Source organism: Suricata suricatta, chromosome 11 (assembly GCF_006229205.1).
Source record: "Suricata suricatta isolate VVHF042 chromosome 11, meerkat_22Aug2017_6uvM2_HiC, whole genome shotgun sequence".
Taxonomy (NCBI): domain Eukaryota; kingdom Metazoa; phylum Chordata; class Mammalia; order Carnivora; family Herpestidae; genus Suricata; species Suricata suricatta.
The window spans coordinates 55,499,537-55,515,766 of record NC_043710.1 but is presented as its reverse complement, the minus strand read 5'-3'; the positions used below and the strand labels follow the sequence as shown (position 1 = coordinate 55,515,766).

The 16,230-nt window shown below is 47.4% G+C and overlaps 1 protein-coding gene across 1 annotated transcript; it reads right to left on the bottom strand.

Annotated features, from left to right (window-relative positions):
- Positions 1 to 345: 345 nt before the first annotated feature.
- On the bottom strand, positions 346 to 14,963 carry DNAJB13 (DnaJ heat shock protein family (Hsp40) member B13). The gene is made up of 8 exons (XM_029915746.1): positions 14,852 to 14,963; positions 9,529 to 9,632; positions 7,896 to 8,057; positions 3,991 to 4,148; positions 2,848 to 2,961; positions 1,677 to 1,790; positions 1,272 to 1,348; positions 346 to 672 (listed from the first exon to the last, which is right to left on the bottom strand). Exons 1-8 carry the CDS (start codon positions 14,917 to 14,919, stop codon positions 519 to 521), a joined length of 951 nt encoding a protein of 316 aa, XP_029771606.1. The 5' UTR covers positions 14,920 to 14,963; the 3' UTR covers positions 346 to 518.
- Between the last annotated feature and the right edge of the window lie 1,267 nt (positions 14,964 to 16,230).

Genomic DNA, 16,230 nt, shown 5'->3' with positions numbered 1-16,230 from the left:
GCACTGTGTCCTTTGTGTGCTGCCCTAAGCAGGGTGAATCTGAGAAGAGGCCTTCAAGGTTCTGATGATATTTTTGCCCTGTGTGGCCTTGACAAGTGTTTTCTTCTCTGTGCTTCCTATCTACAATATGACCATATCACACTCTAGAGACTGCCCCTGCTAAAGACTTTGTCATCTGAAATCAGAGCACAGTGGGAGCACACAGACTCTGAACCCTCAGGGACCTGGCCACACTCACAAAATCTGGAAGGAACTCAGGTTCTAAGCTTCCTGGGCCCTGCCCTTCCCACTGCTCCACAAGAAGGGACATTTGAGGCTCCCCTCCCGCCAACACAGTCTCCTGTGTGCAGTTAGAAGACAGGAAATAAATCTTTATTGTGTAGGTTTAAAAGTCTCAGGCCATCCCATCCTCATGTCACACCTGTGCTATGGGCTGGCTCACCCGTACATCCTGGGACAGGAATGGGATAAGGCCCAGCTCGCCTTCTCCTCCCCTGCTCCAGCCCTCAGCTCACCAGTTATGTCAGCAATGCCTGGCGCAGCATATGCTTCTTTTGGGGTGTGAGATGGGTGGGGAACTGGATGTCGAAGAAGATGAAGAGATCCCCCTTCTTAGTGGGGTCCTCAGGCAGTGGCATCCCCTCACCTGGCACCTTCTTGAAGTACTTGGGACTGAGACAGGGGAAGATGAAAGAAGGGAAATGAGAGGGCCCCCAAAGCTGCACTCTGACAGATCCCATGCTGCCCGTGCTCACACAACCTCAGGCTTGGGGCAGTCAGTCCAGCTTCCACCAGGTGGCCCTTTTCAGCCAGAACCAGGTGGGAGCAGGGAGGCTGGGGAGGGTTGGGGCAGAGGAGACCAGCTTGTGCATACAACCTGCTCCCTGACAACCATCTGTGCTGAGGGTTCCAGGAATAGAGGTTCCAGCCTGGGTTGGGGTGGGGAGGTTGCTGGGCTGCTGAGTAAAGCTTCCCATATGGAGGGAGGGCCTTTCCTGTAAAGGACTTGAGGGATACAACTCAGAACACTAATGAGAGATTCGGGAGGAGGGAGGCAACAAAGATCGCCTCTGCAATCTTTGGGCTCTGAGGAGCCTTGGCAAGTTAGAAAAAGGCACTCCATTTACCAGGTGAATGCAGCTTGGCCAGAGTTGGGGCTGGATTTCAGTCCTTTCTGGGGAGGACTGAACTGCCCCAGGCTGACCTGTCTGTACTACACTCAGGCCCAAGCCAGCCCTTTTACCTACTGGGACCCAAGCAGACGCACTCACTGGACAATGTCGTTGATGGGGATGTTGAGCAGACGATCATCCAAGGTCTTCACCTCCACGGTGCAGCAGGTCAGAGCCTAGGGGACATTAGGGCCACAGGTGGGAGTAGGAGAGAGGTCACCATGGCCATTCTGTTTAGAAGGCATCTTATGAGCTTATTCAGTGCCAGGCCCTGAGCCCAGCCTCAAGCAGACAAATGGATGTTCAGGGACTAACGGGAGTGAGCCAGGCAGCTGCCTGCCCTCAGGAGTTCACGGTCTGGTAGGGGCCCTGAAGACAGCCATGAAGGTTCTATGTGCGCTCCTCATGTCCTGCGTGCACCATATGCACTGACGGGAGGGCAGAGTGAGGCCTGCTTGGTCACTCTCACCTGCCCACGTCCACCCCTCCACTTTGCCTACTCACCTTGCCCAGGAGAATGGGGCTCACAAAAAGGAGGTTGTCGCTCTCCCTGCGGAAGCGAGGGTGTAGCTTCTCCTTTACAATGAAGATGATGTCGGCTGGGATAATGTTGGGGCCCTGGGCAGAGGAAGCCAAGGGGTGACAAGGACTAGGTGGCTGTGTGTCACTGCCCATGTTCCTGCCTCTACTGGTCTCCATGTCTTCTTCAGAACAATGAAGAGATTAAACTAGGTTTTCTGGAAGGACTCCTTAAGTTTGGCTCTATCCCCCCTTCTCTGAGAAGCCCACTCCAGTGAATCCAGCCCCCCCCCACCATTACTTCTCCTCTATTGAGCACACCCACAGGATTCACTCAGCTGGAGAGGGACAGAGGCCTCTCCAGTGGGTGGGCAAAGTGCTGCGCTGAAAGGTTTGAAAACAACTTCTTATATGCCTCTGACCTGCCAAGCTTCATTAAGTTACCAAAACTTTGCTAAGGTCTCTTCTGGGCACTGGGGACAGAGGGCTCAAACTGGTCCCTGCCAGCAAGGAGCTCCCAGTCCGGTGGGGGGACATACACACAGTCCTCAGCATGCTGAGGTGGGAGATCAGAGGGTGGAGATAAGAGAGGCCCTGACCCAGGTGGAGAGGTCAGGGGGGGCTGCCCAGAGCCCAGAGCATTAGAACTGGGTCCTAAAGGGAGTGTTTTAGAAGTAGATGTTTCACAGGTGAGAAACGGAGCAAGAAGTATGGACAGAGGAATTAATCTCTCTTGGCTCTGAAAAATGCCATCACTCTGCCTCTTTTCAGACCTAAGGATACTGCAAGGCTTGAAGAATAATTTTGTATTTTTATTTAAGTAATTACCATGAAGATATTAAATAGTATTAAAATTATTATTAATAAGTGGTTTCTGAATAGCTCCTATAGTTGGGCTTTATTCAAGAAGCACTGAAGAAAATCAGGAAGAGCTCATGTGCTCTGGCCCTGGGCAAATCCAGTCCTTCTCTGGGCCTCAGTTTCCTTGTAAGGGACTTTGGGGATTATCTCACCCACTCTGCAGACTGATCTCCCTACTAGACTGGGGCTCATGGGGCAGAAGAAAGCATTACCTCCTTCCCCCTGTCTTGCCACCACATGAGTGAGCCCAGTGACTGATGCTAGGACTGACCCCAGTCAGCTCCCTCATTCTCACCTGGTCCCCTTCCTTCTCAAAGGTGATCCGTGTGCCCTGCCTCCAACCAGGTTTCACATCAATCGTGAGAATCTTGTCCTTGATGGTAGAGGAGTACCCATCCTCATTCAGCACCTGCAGCCAGATGGCAGGGGGGAGGTTTGCTCGAGATTTCCCAGCTGGCCTTTTCACATGAGAAAGATGCTACGGGGGTTCTGTGCTCAGGTTCAACCTTGTAGCCAACAGGGAGAAGCTGCCCTGAGCCATTCCCTCTCTCATCCCATTCACTGGAACCAAGAACTTATGATTCTAGGATGATTTCATGGGGCTGGGGCCTGAGATGCCAAGCAATTACCATGAATTGATCAAGCCCCCAACTCCAGGCCTAGAAATCACGTGGCCCTGGCCACTAACAGACCATGCTGAGCACATACTCAGTTCCTCTCTCCCAACGCTGTGGCTCTGGCCCTGATGGCCTGGCAGGTCTCTTAATCATGAAGGGAGAAAGACCACAGAGGTCAACATATCTGAGCATTCCCTATTATGTTATCCATCCGTTCCCCAATCACATGCCCAGGTTGAGTGCCATCTATGGAAATTATGGGCATAATCGGCATCTCCTCTGCTGGGCCAAGGTATGAGGAGGCTTTGCTCATGTGCCTAGCATAGGGATGAGCCATGGGACAGGGTCAACTCAAGGACTAGACACGGGGGCACTGAAGGCATTCAATCAAACCCCTTGGGAACTGTCCCCCAGCCCACCCTCCAAGTCCACACTGTTTCTTCTTACTCATGAGACATGCACAATTATGAACCTTAGGGGTATGGTCTGGTAACACCCAGAGGGCAGAATTCACAAGAGATTCCTCCCATTCAGAGCCCCACTTCTCACAGGGATGAGGCTGAACTGAGAAGGGAAAGACCCTGTCCCAGTTAGGAACTGCAGAGGGGATTCCTGCACTGGAAAGAATCAGGCTAATGCCCTCAATTATTCCTTCCAAGTTTCAGATTCTAGAATTCTATGATCCTAGGTCTTCAATTCTGAGATTTCATGATTCTATCAGAGGCCATACCTGAGGTCTCCAGTGAGGGCAAGGAAGAGGTGACTCATAGGATTGGAGGTGATAGATAGTGGCCCCCAGTATGAGCAAGCCAAGGACTTACCCTTCGGGAGATCTTAATTTTCTTGGTGCAGCCAAAGAATAAATCCTCCAGGGATAGGTAGAGGTCTCGTTCAATTGGGGGGTCCTGTTTCTTGAACCCTCGGCCTCGGAGACCCCCAAAGTTCAAATCTACCTCATTTCCTTCTGCATCAAAAAACTCTGCAGAAGGTGAGGAGAGGAGTAGAGTAAGAGAAATTGTGTCCAGGGACTTGGATACCTAGACAGACACCCCTCTACACATACCTCTTTAGTCCCCAAGTGCAATACCCAGCATCCCCTTCCTACCTTGCAAACTCAGACTGTTAGGCCAGGCCAAAAAGTTGTCCTAAATTGCAGATCCAATGCTTGCCACTTTCCTCTGCTTTATCATCTGGTTTATATTCCCCCACTTTCCTGACTCCCTTCCCCCTAAAATTAGGGAGGTACTTGCCGAGGCTGTCTGCCTCAGGTGGAGAGGAGTGTCCTCTGGTGGCAGCTCCTGGTATGCCAGAAATGACTCCCGCAGTCAGCTTGCTGCTGGAGGGTAATAGCTAGCATTTCAGTCCTTCCTACCCTTCCTCACGCTCTACTCTCCCTCACAGGCCAGCCCAGCCCAAGGCCTCTAGAGACCCCAGACTCAAATTTCTATGAAGTCAATAGCTGATAGGGAGGTAGGGTAAGGGTGGTTCCTAATAAATTTGAGAGTTCATCAGCATACCCCCAAAGTTTTTTTCCCTGAATTTCTTTTCTCCCTGCTCAGCTCTACACCCATAAGCCCTCTTGCTGCCCTGCCCTTCCATCCCAGTTCAAAGAGCCTTTGTCTCTTGAAGTGCTATGCAGTCATTTGGTTTCAGTTTTTCTGTCTGTGGGATGGGGTAATAATGCCTGAGCTGCCTTCTACCATTAGGATTAAACAACAAGACGATGAAGAGTGGAAACTGGCTGAGAGCTTACTATGCATCAGGTGCTGGTTTCAGCCCTTCACAGTATTATCTCATTGGGCAGAGAGGCCACAGAAATGCTCACAGTCCGGCAGCCCTTCTGAACCCAGGACAATTTGACTGTATGCTTATTGCCACGTGTGAGACCCTTTGTAAACTTTGTAGAGTCAGGGGTTGCTATCACAATTAAGATTTTTTTTCTACTCTGCCTCTTATGGTTAGGGCCATGAAGGAACTTCCCAGGCTAGAAGGCCCATCTATGATATAATAGCGAATCAAGAGGCCTGTGAGTGACCTGGTCCCCTCTTGTATCACTGAATTTGTTTGTTCACCCAGCACCTATGGCGTACAGGGTGCAGACACCCCAACGGCCAGGTCATAGGAAGGTCTAGTCCCTCGGTCCTGCAGGACACAAATATCCCGAGTGAAGCCCTGTAGCACTATAGTTTTGGGGCACTGTCTGAGGGCCCCCAAAGCCTGTAAGTGATGTTCCAATAAGCTCTGGTCTGGCTCCTCTGAACTGCTTATTTTCCAAGCACCTGTCCATTGTATGGCATTTTTCAGTCTACAAAACCCATTTTCTTTTTTTTTTAAACGTTTTATTTATTTTTGATACAGAGAGAGACAAAGCATGAGAGGGGGAGGGACAGAGAGAGAAGGAGACACAGAATCGGAAATAGGCTCCAGGCTCTGAGCTAGCTGTCAGCACAGAGCCTGACGCTGGGCTCGAACCCACAAACATGAGATCTGACCTGAGCTGAAGTCGGAGGCTTAACCAACTGAGCCACCCAGGTGCCCCAACAAAGCCCATTTTCATAAATATTGTCTCTTTTGCTAATGATGTGTGAGGAATGGACTATTACAGTCACCTAACAGTAAGTGTTATAGGTCAATGTATGAAATGTACTAGGTCAACTTATTGTAAGAGTCACCTTAAGATGGCGACCGAGCGGCCATTTTGCTGTGGGTCGGAGAAGAACTCTGTGCACCGACAACCCCCCACCCCCACCTGCAGACCTGGAATGTCCCGGCGACAGTTTGAAAACAGATAATCATAAAGCTCCAGCTTCCCATCACCCTGATAGAGGAGGCAACCTATCATCCCGCCATGTCCCTGAAATGCCCTTATTTGATAATCTTCCCTCCCAAGATCAAACCCGGAAGTCTTTCACCCATAAAACACCTTGCCCCTCCCATACCAGGTGCGACTTCCCTGACTCCCCACTCCCAGAGTTGCGGAACCTCACCTCGGAATCGCAGATCCCAATAAAGGCTTCCTTGGCTCCATAACTTGGTCTCTTTCTTTCCTCTGTCTCTGCCTCCATCTATTAAACCTTACACTTATAAGATATCAGAGAGTTTACTGTATATAGGTTCGGTTTAAGCTCCCATTCTGGTGAATAATTAAAGATTGGGCAATCTGAAAAGACCCTAAGAACTCGATAAGGAACATTGTAACCTGAAGTTTAACTTGTTTTTCAAGATTCTGTTAAGTAACTCCACCCTTCTACTAAGACCTGGATGAAGCAAAGTCCCCAGGTGAAAGTCACCTGGTCACTGTCTCTCGTGGTATCTTAGGTGTCTAACTATGATTGGTCATTCTAAAGGGACAAAGAGCCTTAAAGCGATAGGTTTACGCCAAAACTAACATCTGTATATTACAATGTAATTGGCTACCAAGCGATGCTGTGAATTGTAATTGGTTAACTAAATGATGATGTGTTCTGTCCATATAATCTCACTGTCCCCTTTGTTCGGGGCCATTCTCTGCTACTTAACACCAGGGAGATCAGGTTTGGCCCGGCTGTAATAAAAGCATGCGACCATTAATAAAATTATGCCCCGCTTCTATTCGACGTTGGTGGTCTCTTCATAATCACCCCGCAACAGTAAGGAAGTTGAGGTTTCAGAGCAGTGAAGAGATTTGCCCAGAATCACAGAGCTCATAAGGGGCAGTACATGGATTTGAAACAGGCCTGACTCCAAGTGCCCTGTCTTTTCCAGTCACACCTGGAGTTTATAAACTCAGCTTCCTCTGGCAGGCAGGCGAAGGAAATGCACAGCGGAGAGGCCTCTGATGGGGAGAGGCAATGCGCTTTAGCCCACTTCCTATTAACATGCAGAAAAAGGCAGGGAGAACTTTTGAAATGCAGAAAGGCTGGAGTATAGCCAGAAGAAGGGGCTGCAGGGGGTTAGGCAGTGGAAAATCTAGACTCTCTGAGTTGCATAACTAGAGCCAGGAAGACAAGTCTGAAGGTTAATTGTCCTTGTAAAATGACCCTGAGTCACAGAAATCAACTCTTTGTCAGTTTGTCCGGGACCTGGGATTATCCACCCATCCATCCATGTACTCACCTAACACACCTGTACAATGAAACCTAATGCAGCTATTAAAACGAATAAAGTGGGGCGCCTGGGTGGCTCAGTCGGTTGAGCCTCCGGCTTCGGCTCAGGTCAAGATCTCGCGTTCGTGGGTTCGAGCCCCGCGTCAGGCTCTGTGCTGACCGCTAGCTCAGAGCCTGGAGCCTGCTTCCGGTTCTGTGTCTCCCTCTCTCTCTGACCCTCCCCCTCTCATACTCTGTCTCTCTCTGTATCAAAAATAAATAAAACATTAAAAAATAAAATAAAATAAATAAAACGAATAAAGTAGATATACATGTAATATAGTATATAATGAGATAATCTCCAAGAGATACTGAGTGAAAAAAACTAGTGTGTACAATATGGTCCCATTTCCTTCATAAGATAAAAGGCTTAGGTAAAGATAAATATATGCTCATAAATGCATAGAAATTTTCTGGAAGGATACATAAACTGTTAACAGTAAGTGGCTGCTTCTGGAGAAGGAATAAATCTGGAATTATTTCTTTAATAATTTTTTTTACCATGCACTATATATATTTTTAAAGTAAACAAAACACAAGGATTCAAAGAAATCCAGCCGCATCCTTCCCAGTAAGGCAAGTGGGTGGGTGGGGCCTCTTACCACTGAAGGGGTTGTCTCCTCCGAAGAACTCATGGAAAACCTTATTAGGGTTGCCGTGGAAGACGTAACCAGTGGTCCATGGGGTCTGGGATCCGAATTCCAGAGGAATCCCGCCCTTCAGGCCCTCCTCTCCAAATTTGTCATAGATGCTTCTCTTCACGGCTGTGGACATGTGTCACATTGATGAGGGGCTAGCACTGGGGACTAAGATAGCTGCTGGGCTGGGAAGCAGGTAGATACAGGGTAGAGACGAAGGGGCAAAGCAACCTTCTTTCTTTTATTTTTTATTTTTTTTAACATTCATTTTTTGAGAGACAGAGAGACAGTGTATGAGTTGGGTAGGGGCAGAGAGAGAGGGAGACACAGAATCTGAAACGGGATCCAGGCTCTGAGCTGTCAGCACAGAGCCTGATGCAGGGCTCGAACTCCAGAACCGTGAAGTCATGACCTGAGCCAAAGTCAGATGCTTAACAGAGCCACCCAGGTGCCCCAAAGGCAACCTTATTTCTAAAGTGCCTACTGTCCAGCACTCTTTGGAGGGAGACCCTGAAAGTCAGGGGTTTAATTTCATTGTGGGTATATCTAGGTGTGGTCCCATAGGAGAATGGGGAAAGGTGGAGACTTGCTGGGTGGCAGGGAGAAGAAGACTGAAGGAGAGAGCTAGAGACTAGGGGTGAGGCTACTGCCCTAGAATTTGGCTAGACTCATTATCAAAGCCACTGTTTTATTTTTTTTTAATTTTTAATATTTTTTATTTTTGAGAGAGAGACACACACAGAGTGTGAATGGGGGAGGAGCACAGAGGGAGACACAGAATTGGAAGCAGACTCCAGGCTCCAAATATTCAGCACAGAGTCTGACACTGTGAGATCATGACCTGAGCTACAGTCGGATGCTTAACTGACAATAGCCACCCAGGTGTCCCATCATAGCCAGTTTTATTTGACATAAATAGAATCCTAGCACCTTGAAATTCTAGAATCTAAGAATTCTAGGGCTGCCAAATTCTAGAGGTTTCAAAAGCCTAGGGTCTAAGGACTCTAAAGTCCTGAAAACTTGGGACTGGAGAAATCTTAGTGACCTGGCCATTCTCTGCACAGCATCCTTGATTACAGTTTCCAGGACAAGCCCTCAAGGACATGCAAACAGGTAGTGCCCTTGGGGCAGAGGTGGAGGGGAATCACTTTCTGCACTCCTTTGGTTTCAGGAGATTCTTGAATTACCAACCTCCCTCTGCCCCTTGATGGACATGCTCTCCATGGGGAGGTGGCGCTGGAGCTACTTGGTAATCTGGGAAGAGTAATTGGGTGTGCCTGCCTCAGCCTCTCCTTCTTCCCTTGGCAGCATCTCACTGTGTGCACCCCTGCAGGGAACAAGTGGGGTGTGGGGGTGGGGGAGCCCTGCCCCAGGTTCTGCTCTACTGAGACTGGCTGAGCAGATCATCTTAACCCAGGGGTTCTCCACACTGCAGCAACCTTAGTTTATGACTATGAGGAAAGGCAGTTCATCATGCCATTTTCCTTCTAAGTTTGTTCACGCTCAAGGCAGGGAAGAGGAATGCTTACTACCTAGAGACTTAAGGAAATGATCTCAAAATAGAGGTGGGACAGAGGAGATGCCTGGAGTCACTCACGGTCGCTGAGCACATCATAGGCCTCTGCTATTTGCCTGAATGTCTCTGCTGAGGATGGCTCGCTGGACTTCATCGGGTGGTTCTTAAGTGCCAGTTTCCGGTACCTAGAGGAAGGAGGGTTCATACAAGTCATAGCATTTGACATGGGCCTGAGGTGCAGACCATGGTTCAGAGCTGGCTCTGCTGTTGACGGCTTTGATGTTCCCAGCTACAAATTCAAGGCTGTGGTGGCCAGGGTGGTGCATTGCACAGACGCCCGTGAACAGAACCCAGTGGGCACAAAGTGTAGCTGCCTGCCCTGGGTGTCTGTGCTGAGGCTACACTTCCTCAAGCCGTGCCAGCCAGTGCCTAAGCGTGGTGGGGATGTTAGTGCTGGTGCATCCCTCTAGGACATAGGACCCCTGCAACACGGAACCTCTGCTTCAGGATGTCCATCTATCAGCCCAGCTATTTTTCTCTAGTCCACTCCACAGCCCTCTCCATCCAGCCATTTCTTCCTGCTCCCCTTTCACAGGTATCAGTCCTGCACTGGGGTCTGAAGGTGCTCCCTGCATGCTCTTGCTCCCCCTTTACCCTCACACGTGCTTCCCCCAATACACTTCTTGCCCATCTAATCCTGTCTTGATATCTGAACTTACACACAGGCTTCTTGTGAAGATCAGATAAAATAAGGTGTCAAAAGGACCTGGTACAGAGAGACACTGGCACATGTCAGGTCCCTTTACTGCCTCTCACTTCTGTGCTCACTTTTCCTGCTTCTGTATCTACCCAATCCCACCACTCCGTGATGCGATGCCCAGAGCATCTGAGAATCTGTATCATCAGTGTTATGAGAGGAAGAGCTGGCATGAACTGGGTGATTTGTGGAGACTTAAATAGGGGGCCACTCACCAAAATGTAGGAGGTAGGGAGGATAACCACACTGGGCAGTGCTGTGGCTCAAGGCCAGGAGCCCTGAGTCACCCTGGCCATCCTGAGCCTACAGGAGTGGGGAGGGATAAGTTAACGAAATCTCACAGGAGCCTGTGTGGATGGGGCCCTTGGCAGGAGCTGTCATATTCAGGTAAGGGACACAACCAACCTGAAGAGCTGTCATAGGAAGGGAGCTGGGAATAAACACCCCAGTCCCACTGTCCTCCTTGCCAAACATCTGCCATGGGCTCTCTCGAGCTTTCATTAGGAAGTCTGAGGGCCAGGGTATTCTACTGATGCAGTTCAGATGGGCCAGCTTCCAGCACAGACAGCAGGGTGCAGAAAGGTGGGGAGTGGGCCCGAAGGAGCCAAAGGAGGGCATCAGCAAAACCCCCTCAGTGGCTCAGTACAAATCGGACCCATGTACCCTCCACTGAGTCAGAGTGCATTTCCTCTGCTCTGCTCCCGCCCTGCATGCTGGTGACACGTTCCGCTGCTTCTCTTCTCACTCCACACAGGCTCATCTATCCCAGACCTCGGCATCCAGCTGCCATCTTGGTATCTGCTCTCCAATGTCCCACAAGCCCCACAAACTCAATGAGCCCAGACAGAAACACATTTTCATTCCCTAAGTTTTTGCCCATTTGCCCAGGCACTACAGCCCAAACTCTGAGCATTATCAACTCCCAAGTTCTTCATCCCCTCTATTCCCAGCCCACCCGTCACCAAGGCATGTCAGTTTTTCTTTCCCGCCAGTGTTCTCTTCCTGGCCATTCTTCCCTAAGACCATTGTAGAACCAAGGCTTCCTGTTTCCAGTGTTCTCGCTCTCCAGCCCTCTCCATGTACTGCCACCAGATTGATCTTTTTTAATCCGATGCTTCTGAAATGCCCTCTGGCCAAGTCACTTGGCTGCCCAGATCCCTCCACTGGTTTCCCTTTGACTTCGGCATAAAATCCAAATCTCTAAGACTCAAGCCTCTGCTTTTCTCTATGGCTTTCTCACTCACAGCTTTCCCTCCCCCACTCCCATGACCTCTCCTGCCTTTCTGACCAGGCTCCAAACTCCCTATAATGCATTGCTCAGGCCTTTGACATTCTACTCCCTTCACTTGTAACACCCGCCACTCTCCAGAGCCTCCTATCTCCCCTTGGCACATTTTCATTCATCTTTCAACACTCAGCTCCAGGGTCAACTCCTCCAGGATGCCTTCCCTGACTGCACTCTCCATTCTAGGTTAGACCCCCCCTTCCCAAGTCCCAGTGCCTTTGATCCCTAAACTTAGCATTTGGCACTCCAGTTGTTTATTGTCTAGTTTGTCTCTCCCACTAGCCTGGGATCCTTGGGTTGCTGTGTCTAGTTCTCTGTGTCCCTGGTGCCTAGCACTGAGTGGCAGTGAGGAAATGAATGACACGAACTAACTCATCTCAGCCCATCTCACTGTGGGACTGCTCTTTTAGGCAACATCTCATCTTACAGAATGAGATCTGCTGTCCTATGAGTCTGAAGGTCCTGATTCAGCCCCTGGGGACTTACAGAGACTATCTACATTGTCTACCATCAGAAACTTAAAGACAATGGACATGACTTCCCTGAGACACTGAAAACAGCCTGTCTCAGTAACGGAGGTCAAAGTCAGTTATGGTGAGAACTGCAAGTTAAGTTCTATCAATGAGAAAAAGTAGGTTTGAAAAGAGTTTTATTTTTATATAAACTTGAGTGGTTTTTGTGGAGTCTGTTTTTGTTTTATTTGTTTTAGAGAGACAGAAAGCGCATGAGGGGGGTACAGAGAGAGAGAGAGAATCTCAAGCAGGCAGAACCCAATAGGGGGCTCAATCGCACATCCTTGAGATCATGACCAAGCTGAAATCAAGAGTTAGATGCTTGACTAACCGAGCCACCCAGACGCCCCTACACTTGAGTGGTTGTAAGATTTGCCCTGCAGTGCCCTCACTCTGTTCCCTGAGCAGGCAAGTGGGGTCATGGCTTGGATGCAGCACACTAGGCTTCATGAGATCTACGAGGAGGCTAACAGCTAGCAATTAGGATTCTTTGTGGTACTTTTCTTCATTATATACATTCAGCATTAAATTTTTTTTTTGTTAATTTACTTTTGAGTGAGAGTGCAAGTGGGAGAGGGGCAGACAGAGATGGGGAGACAGAATCTGAAGCTAGCTTTAGGCTCTGAGCTGTCAGCACAGAGCCTGATGTGGGGCTCGAACTCACAAACCATGAGATCATGACCTGAGCTGAATGAAGTTGGACGCCTAACCAACTGAGCTACCCACGTGCCCCAGCATTTTTTTGTTTTGTTAAAATCTAGTTACTTCCATATGGGAGACTGTGTTATACCTGTGATTCAGCTCTTAAGAGTTGTTACAAAAGAGAAGGCTGTTTGAAACAGGGGTGCATGGGTGGCTCAGTTGGTTCAGTGTCTGATTCCTGCTCAGGTCATGATCTCACAGTTGGTGAGTTCAAGCCTCGCATCAGGCTCTGTGCTAACAGCTCAGAGTATGAAGCCTGCTTCATATTCTGCGTCTCCCTTTCTCTCTGCCCCTCCCCCACTTGCACTCTGTCTCTCTCAAATATAAACATTTATTTAAAAAGAATGATTGAGACATCTGAGGTTCTTTTAATAATTCTTTAAATGTTTATTTATTTTTGAGATAAAGGAATAGGGAAAATCCCAAGCAGGCTCTACACCCAGTGCAGAGAACTCCATCTCACGAACCATGAGATTGACTTGAGTCAAAATCAAGAGTTGGACACTTAAACAAATGAGCCACCCAGGTGCCCCAATCATTCTTTATATGACACGGTTTCAGATGCAAACGGTTGCTGGACATTCCACTTTCGTTATCTCATATAATCCCACAATAACCCTTAAAATATTTTAGAGATGAGAAAACTGAGCCTAAGAGAGGTTAATTTGTCCATGTCACACAGCTGGCAGGTACCTGGATTCAGACCAGGGTCTTTCCAATGATTAAGTTGGGTTTATCTTTCTGCACTCCTTGTGGCCTCCCCCTAGACGAATCCCACTGGCCAAGGAGATGCTCTCAACAGTGGGTGACATCATACACTGTCCTGGCTTGTTCTCTAATTGTCTCATGAGTTTGTATCTTGTATCTCTAACTATAGTGTACTCTCCACTTATCCCACAATAAATCCCCTCTAGGACCTGACCCAAGGTAGACATGGTATCTGAATATTGGCTCTGCCGTTTACTAGGCACATGGCCTTGGGATAATAATACTACCTATCCCTCAGGGTTGTTGTAAGGATTAAATGAAATAATGATGGAAGATTCTCAGAGCAGCATCTGTACATTCAATAATGTATCACTACCCAACTCTCATTGACCATATTATTCTGGATTCCTCCCTTTTTTCTTTACCCTCCAATGATCCAATTAATAGCCAAGTCCATTCTCTCTCCTCTCCCCAGCCCACTGTCCTGCTTCAAGTTTCATCTTCTGCCTTGTTTATCATGACTGCCTCTGAAGGGGTCTCTCTCCTTCTAATATAAGCTTCCATAGCACCCTGAACTTTCTCTTCTGTAACACTCATCAAACTTGTTATGACTTATTCAACACCTGTATTCACTAACAAAATTAAGCTACATGTCTGATTCACTATTATATCTCTAAGTGCTACCACTCTACCTACCCATAGGGTAGGCACTCGTTATTCAAGAAAAAAAAAAAACCTACAACTTTTTCAGAAAAAAAATATGCTGACTCCTGTCCTAGACTTTCTTGGAAATAGACCACAAAGTCTCCAAGACCTGATGGAAGAACTGAGAGATGTAGTTCAACATCAAAAACTCTGGGTGGCTCAGATGATTAAGCATCCAACTCTTGATCTCAGCTCAGGTCTTGAATTGTGAGTTCAAGTCCTGTGTCGGGCTTGGAGCTGGGCATGAAGACTGCTTAAGAAGAAACTACTTCTTGTCTCCCTCTCTCTCTGCCCCTCCCAATCTTCCACTCGTGCTGTCTCTGTCTTTCTCAAAATAAATAAATAAACTTAAAAAAAAAGCCTACTAAAAAAAAACCTCATATGACAGCCAGAATAAAATTTGAAACACATCTATTTCATCCAGCCAGGTCACCCTCCTGTCTCAATCCTTTGGTTCTGCATAATATTCAGGAAAAAGTTCAAATGTCTTCTTTGTCCCAATTTTTATTGCTAGGAAAACCAGAGCTCCAGGAAGAGAAGCAGCATAGGGGGTTAAGGATGATGGATTGGGAATTTTGACTCAGCCCAAATCTGGGCTGAAGGCATGCAGGAAGCAACAGAAGGAACACGGTTTACCTTGTCTGCCCTTAGCTGTGCATGAAAGCTCAGTTTGAAAGAGATAAAGGTGGGGCCTTCCCAGCACACCCCTAAAGGCTCACTCCCACCTCAACTTACGCCCTCTTGATCTGGGCATCCTCTGAATTGCGAGTGATCTGGAGCACAGAGTAATAATCCTGACCCATAGCTGGCTGGCAAGGCAGTCAGTCCCTGTTTAATCCTGACTCTGGCGGAGCTGTTAGTCTGCATTCTTTGGTTGCTCCTGACAACCACACAGGAGCACTCTGGGAGTTGTAGTCCTTCTTGCCTAAGCAAACCTTAGCTCTGCTTCACTGAACAGCCAATGGAAGAACTGGAAAAACGGTTGACCCTGTGACCTTGACAAAAGGACGTTCAACTCAAAAACTCTCAAGAGTTTTTAAGGAAAGTAGCAATTAGTTTTAATCAAAAGTTTTCAGAACAAATGCATTTGCTGAATTTTAAAAAATAAATTTTAAATTTTAGAATAGTTTTAGATTTTCAGAAAAGTTGGGAAGACAGTATAGAATTCCCATATACCCCCACATCCAATTTCCTGTGTTATTAAGAGCTTACATGAGTATGGTATATTTATCATAAATAATACTGATACATCAGGTTTCTTAAAAATGTTCAACTTAGTGACATTTTATTTATTAAATTTTTTTATTATTTTTTAATGTTTTATTTATTTTTGATACAGAGAGAGACAGAGCATGAGAGGGGGAGGGTCAGAGAGAGAGGGAGACACAGAATCTGAAGCAGCTCCAGGCTCCGAGCTAGCTGTCTGCACAGAGCCCGACGCGGGGCTCGAACCCACAAACATGAGATCTGACCTGAGCCGAAGCCAGCCGCTCAACCGACTGAGCCACCCAGGCGCCCCTATTTATTAAATTTTTAAATACAGTATAGTTAACATAGTGTTATATTAGTTTCAGGTGTACATACAGTGATTCAACAATTCCATCCATCCCCCAGTGCTCATCACAAGTGCACTACTTAATCCCCTTACCTATTTCACCCCACCCCCCAACAGTCAGTTTGTTCTCTATAGTTAAAAGTCTGTGTTTTGGTTTGTCTATCTTTTTCCTTTGTTCAATTGTTTTGCTTCCTAAATTCCACTAGTGAAATCATATGGTATTTGTCTTTAAGTGACTTATTTTGCTTAGCATTCATTAAACACTCTAGTTCCATCCATGTTGTTGCAAATGACATGATTTCATTCTTTATTTGTGGCTGAATTTTATTCCGTTGTATATACATGCCACCTCTTCTTTATCTATTCATCTACAATGGGCACTTGGGCTGCTTCCATAGTTTGCCTATTATAAATAAAGTTGCTATAAACATAGAGGTGCATGCAAACTTTTGAATTAGTGTTTTTGTGTTTTTTTGACAGATACCAAGTAGTGCAATTATTGAGATCATAAGGGAGTTCTATTTTTAATTTTTTGAGCAACCTCCATACTGTTTTCCAC

Excerpts from the sequence above, each read along its gene's own strand:
- DNAJB13 (XM_029915746.1), bottom strand. The coding sequence starts at position 14,919 with ATGGGTCAGGATTATTACTCTGTGCTCCAGATCACTCGCAATTCAGAG. Across the intron at positions 2,962-3,990 it reads AAATTAAGATCTCCCGAAGG|GTGCTGAATGAGGATGGGTA; the intron begins GTAAGTCCTTGG and ends ATCTGGCTGCAG. Across the intron at positions 1,791-2,847 it reads TTGAGAAGGAAGGGGACCAG|GGCCCCAACATTATCCCAGC; the intron begins GTGAGAATGAGG and ends TCCTCTGCCCAG.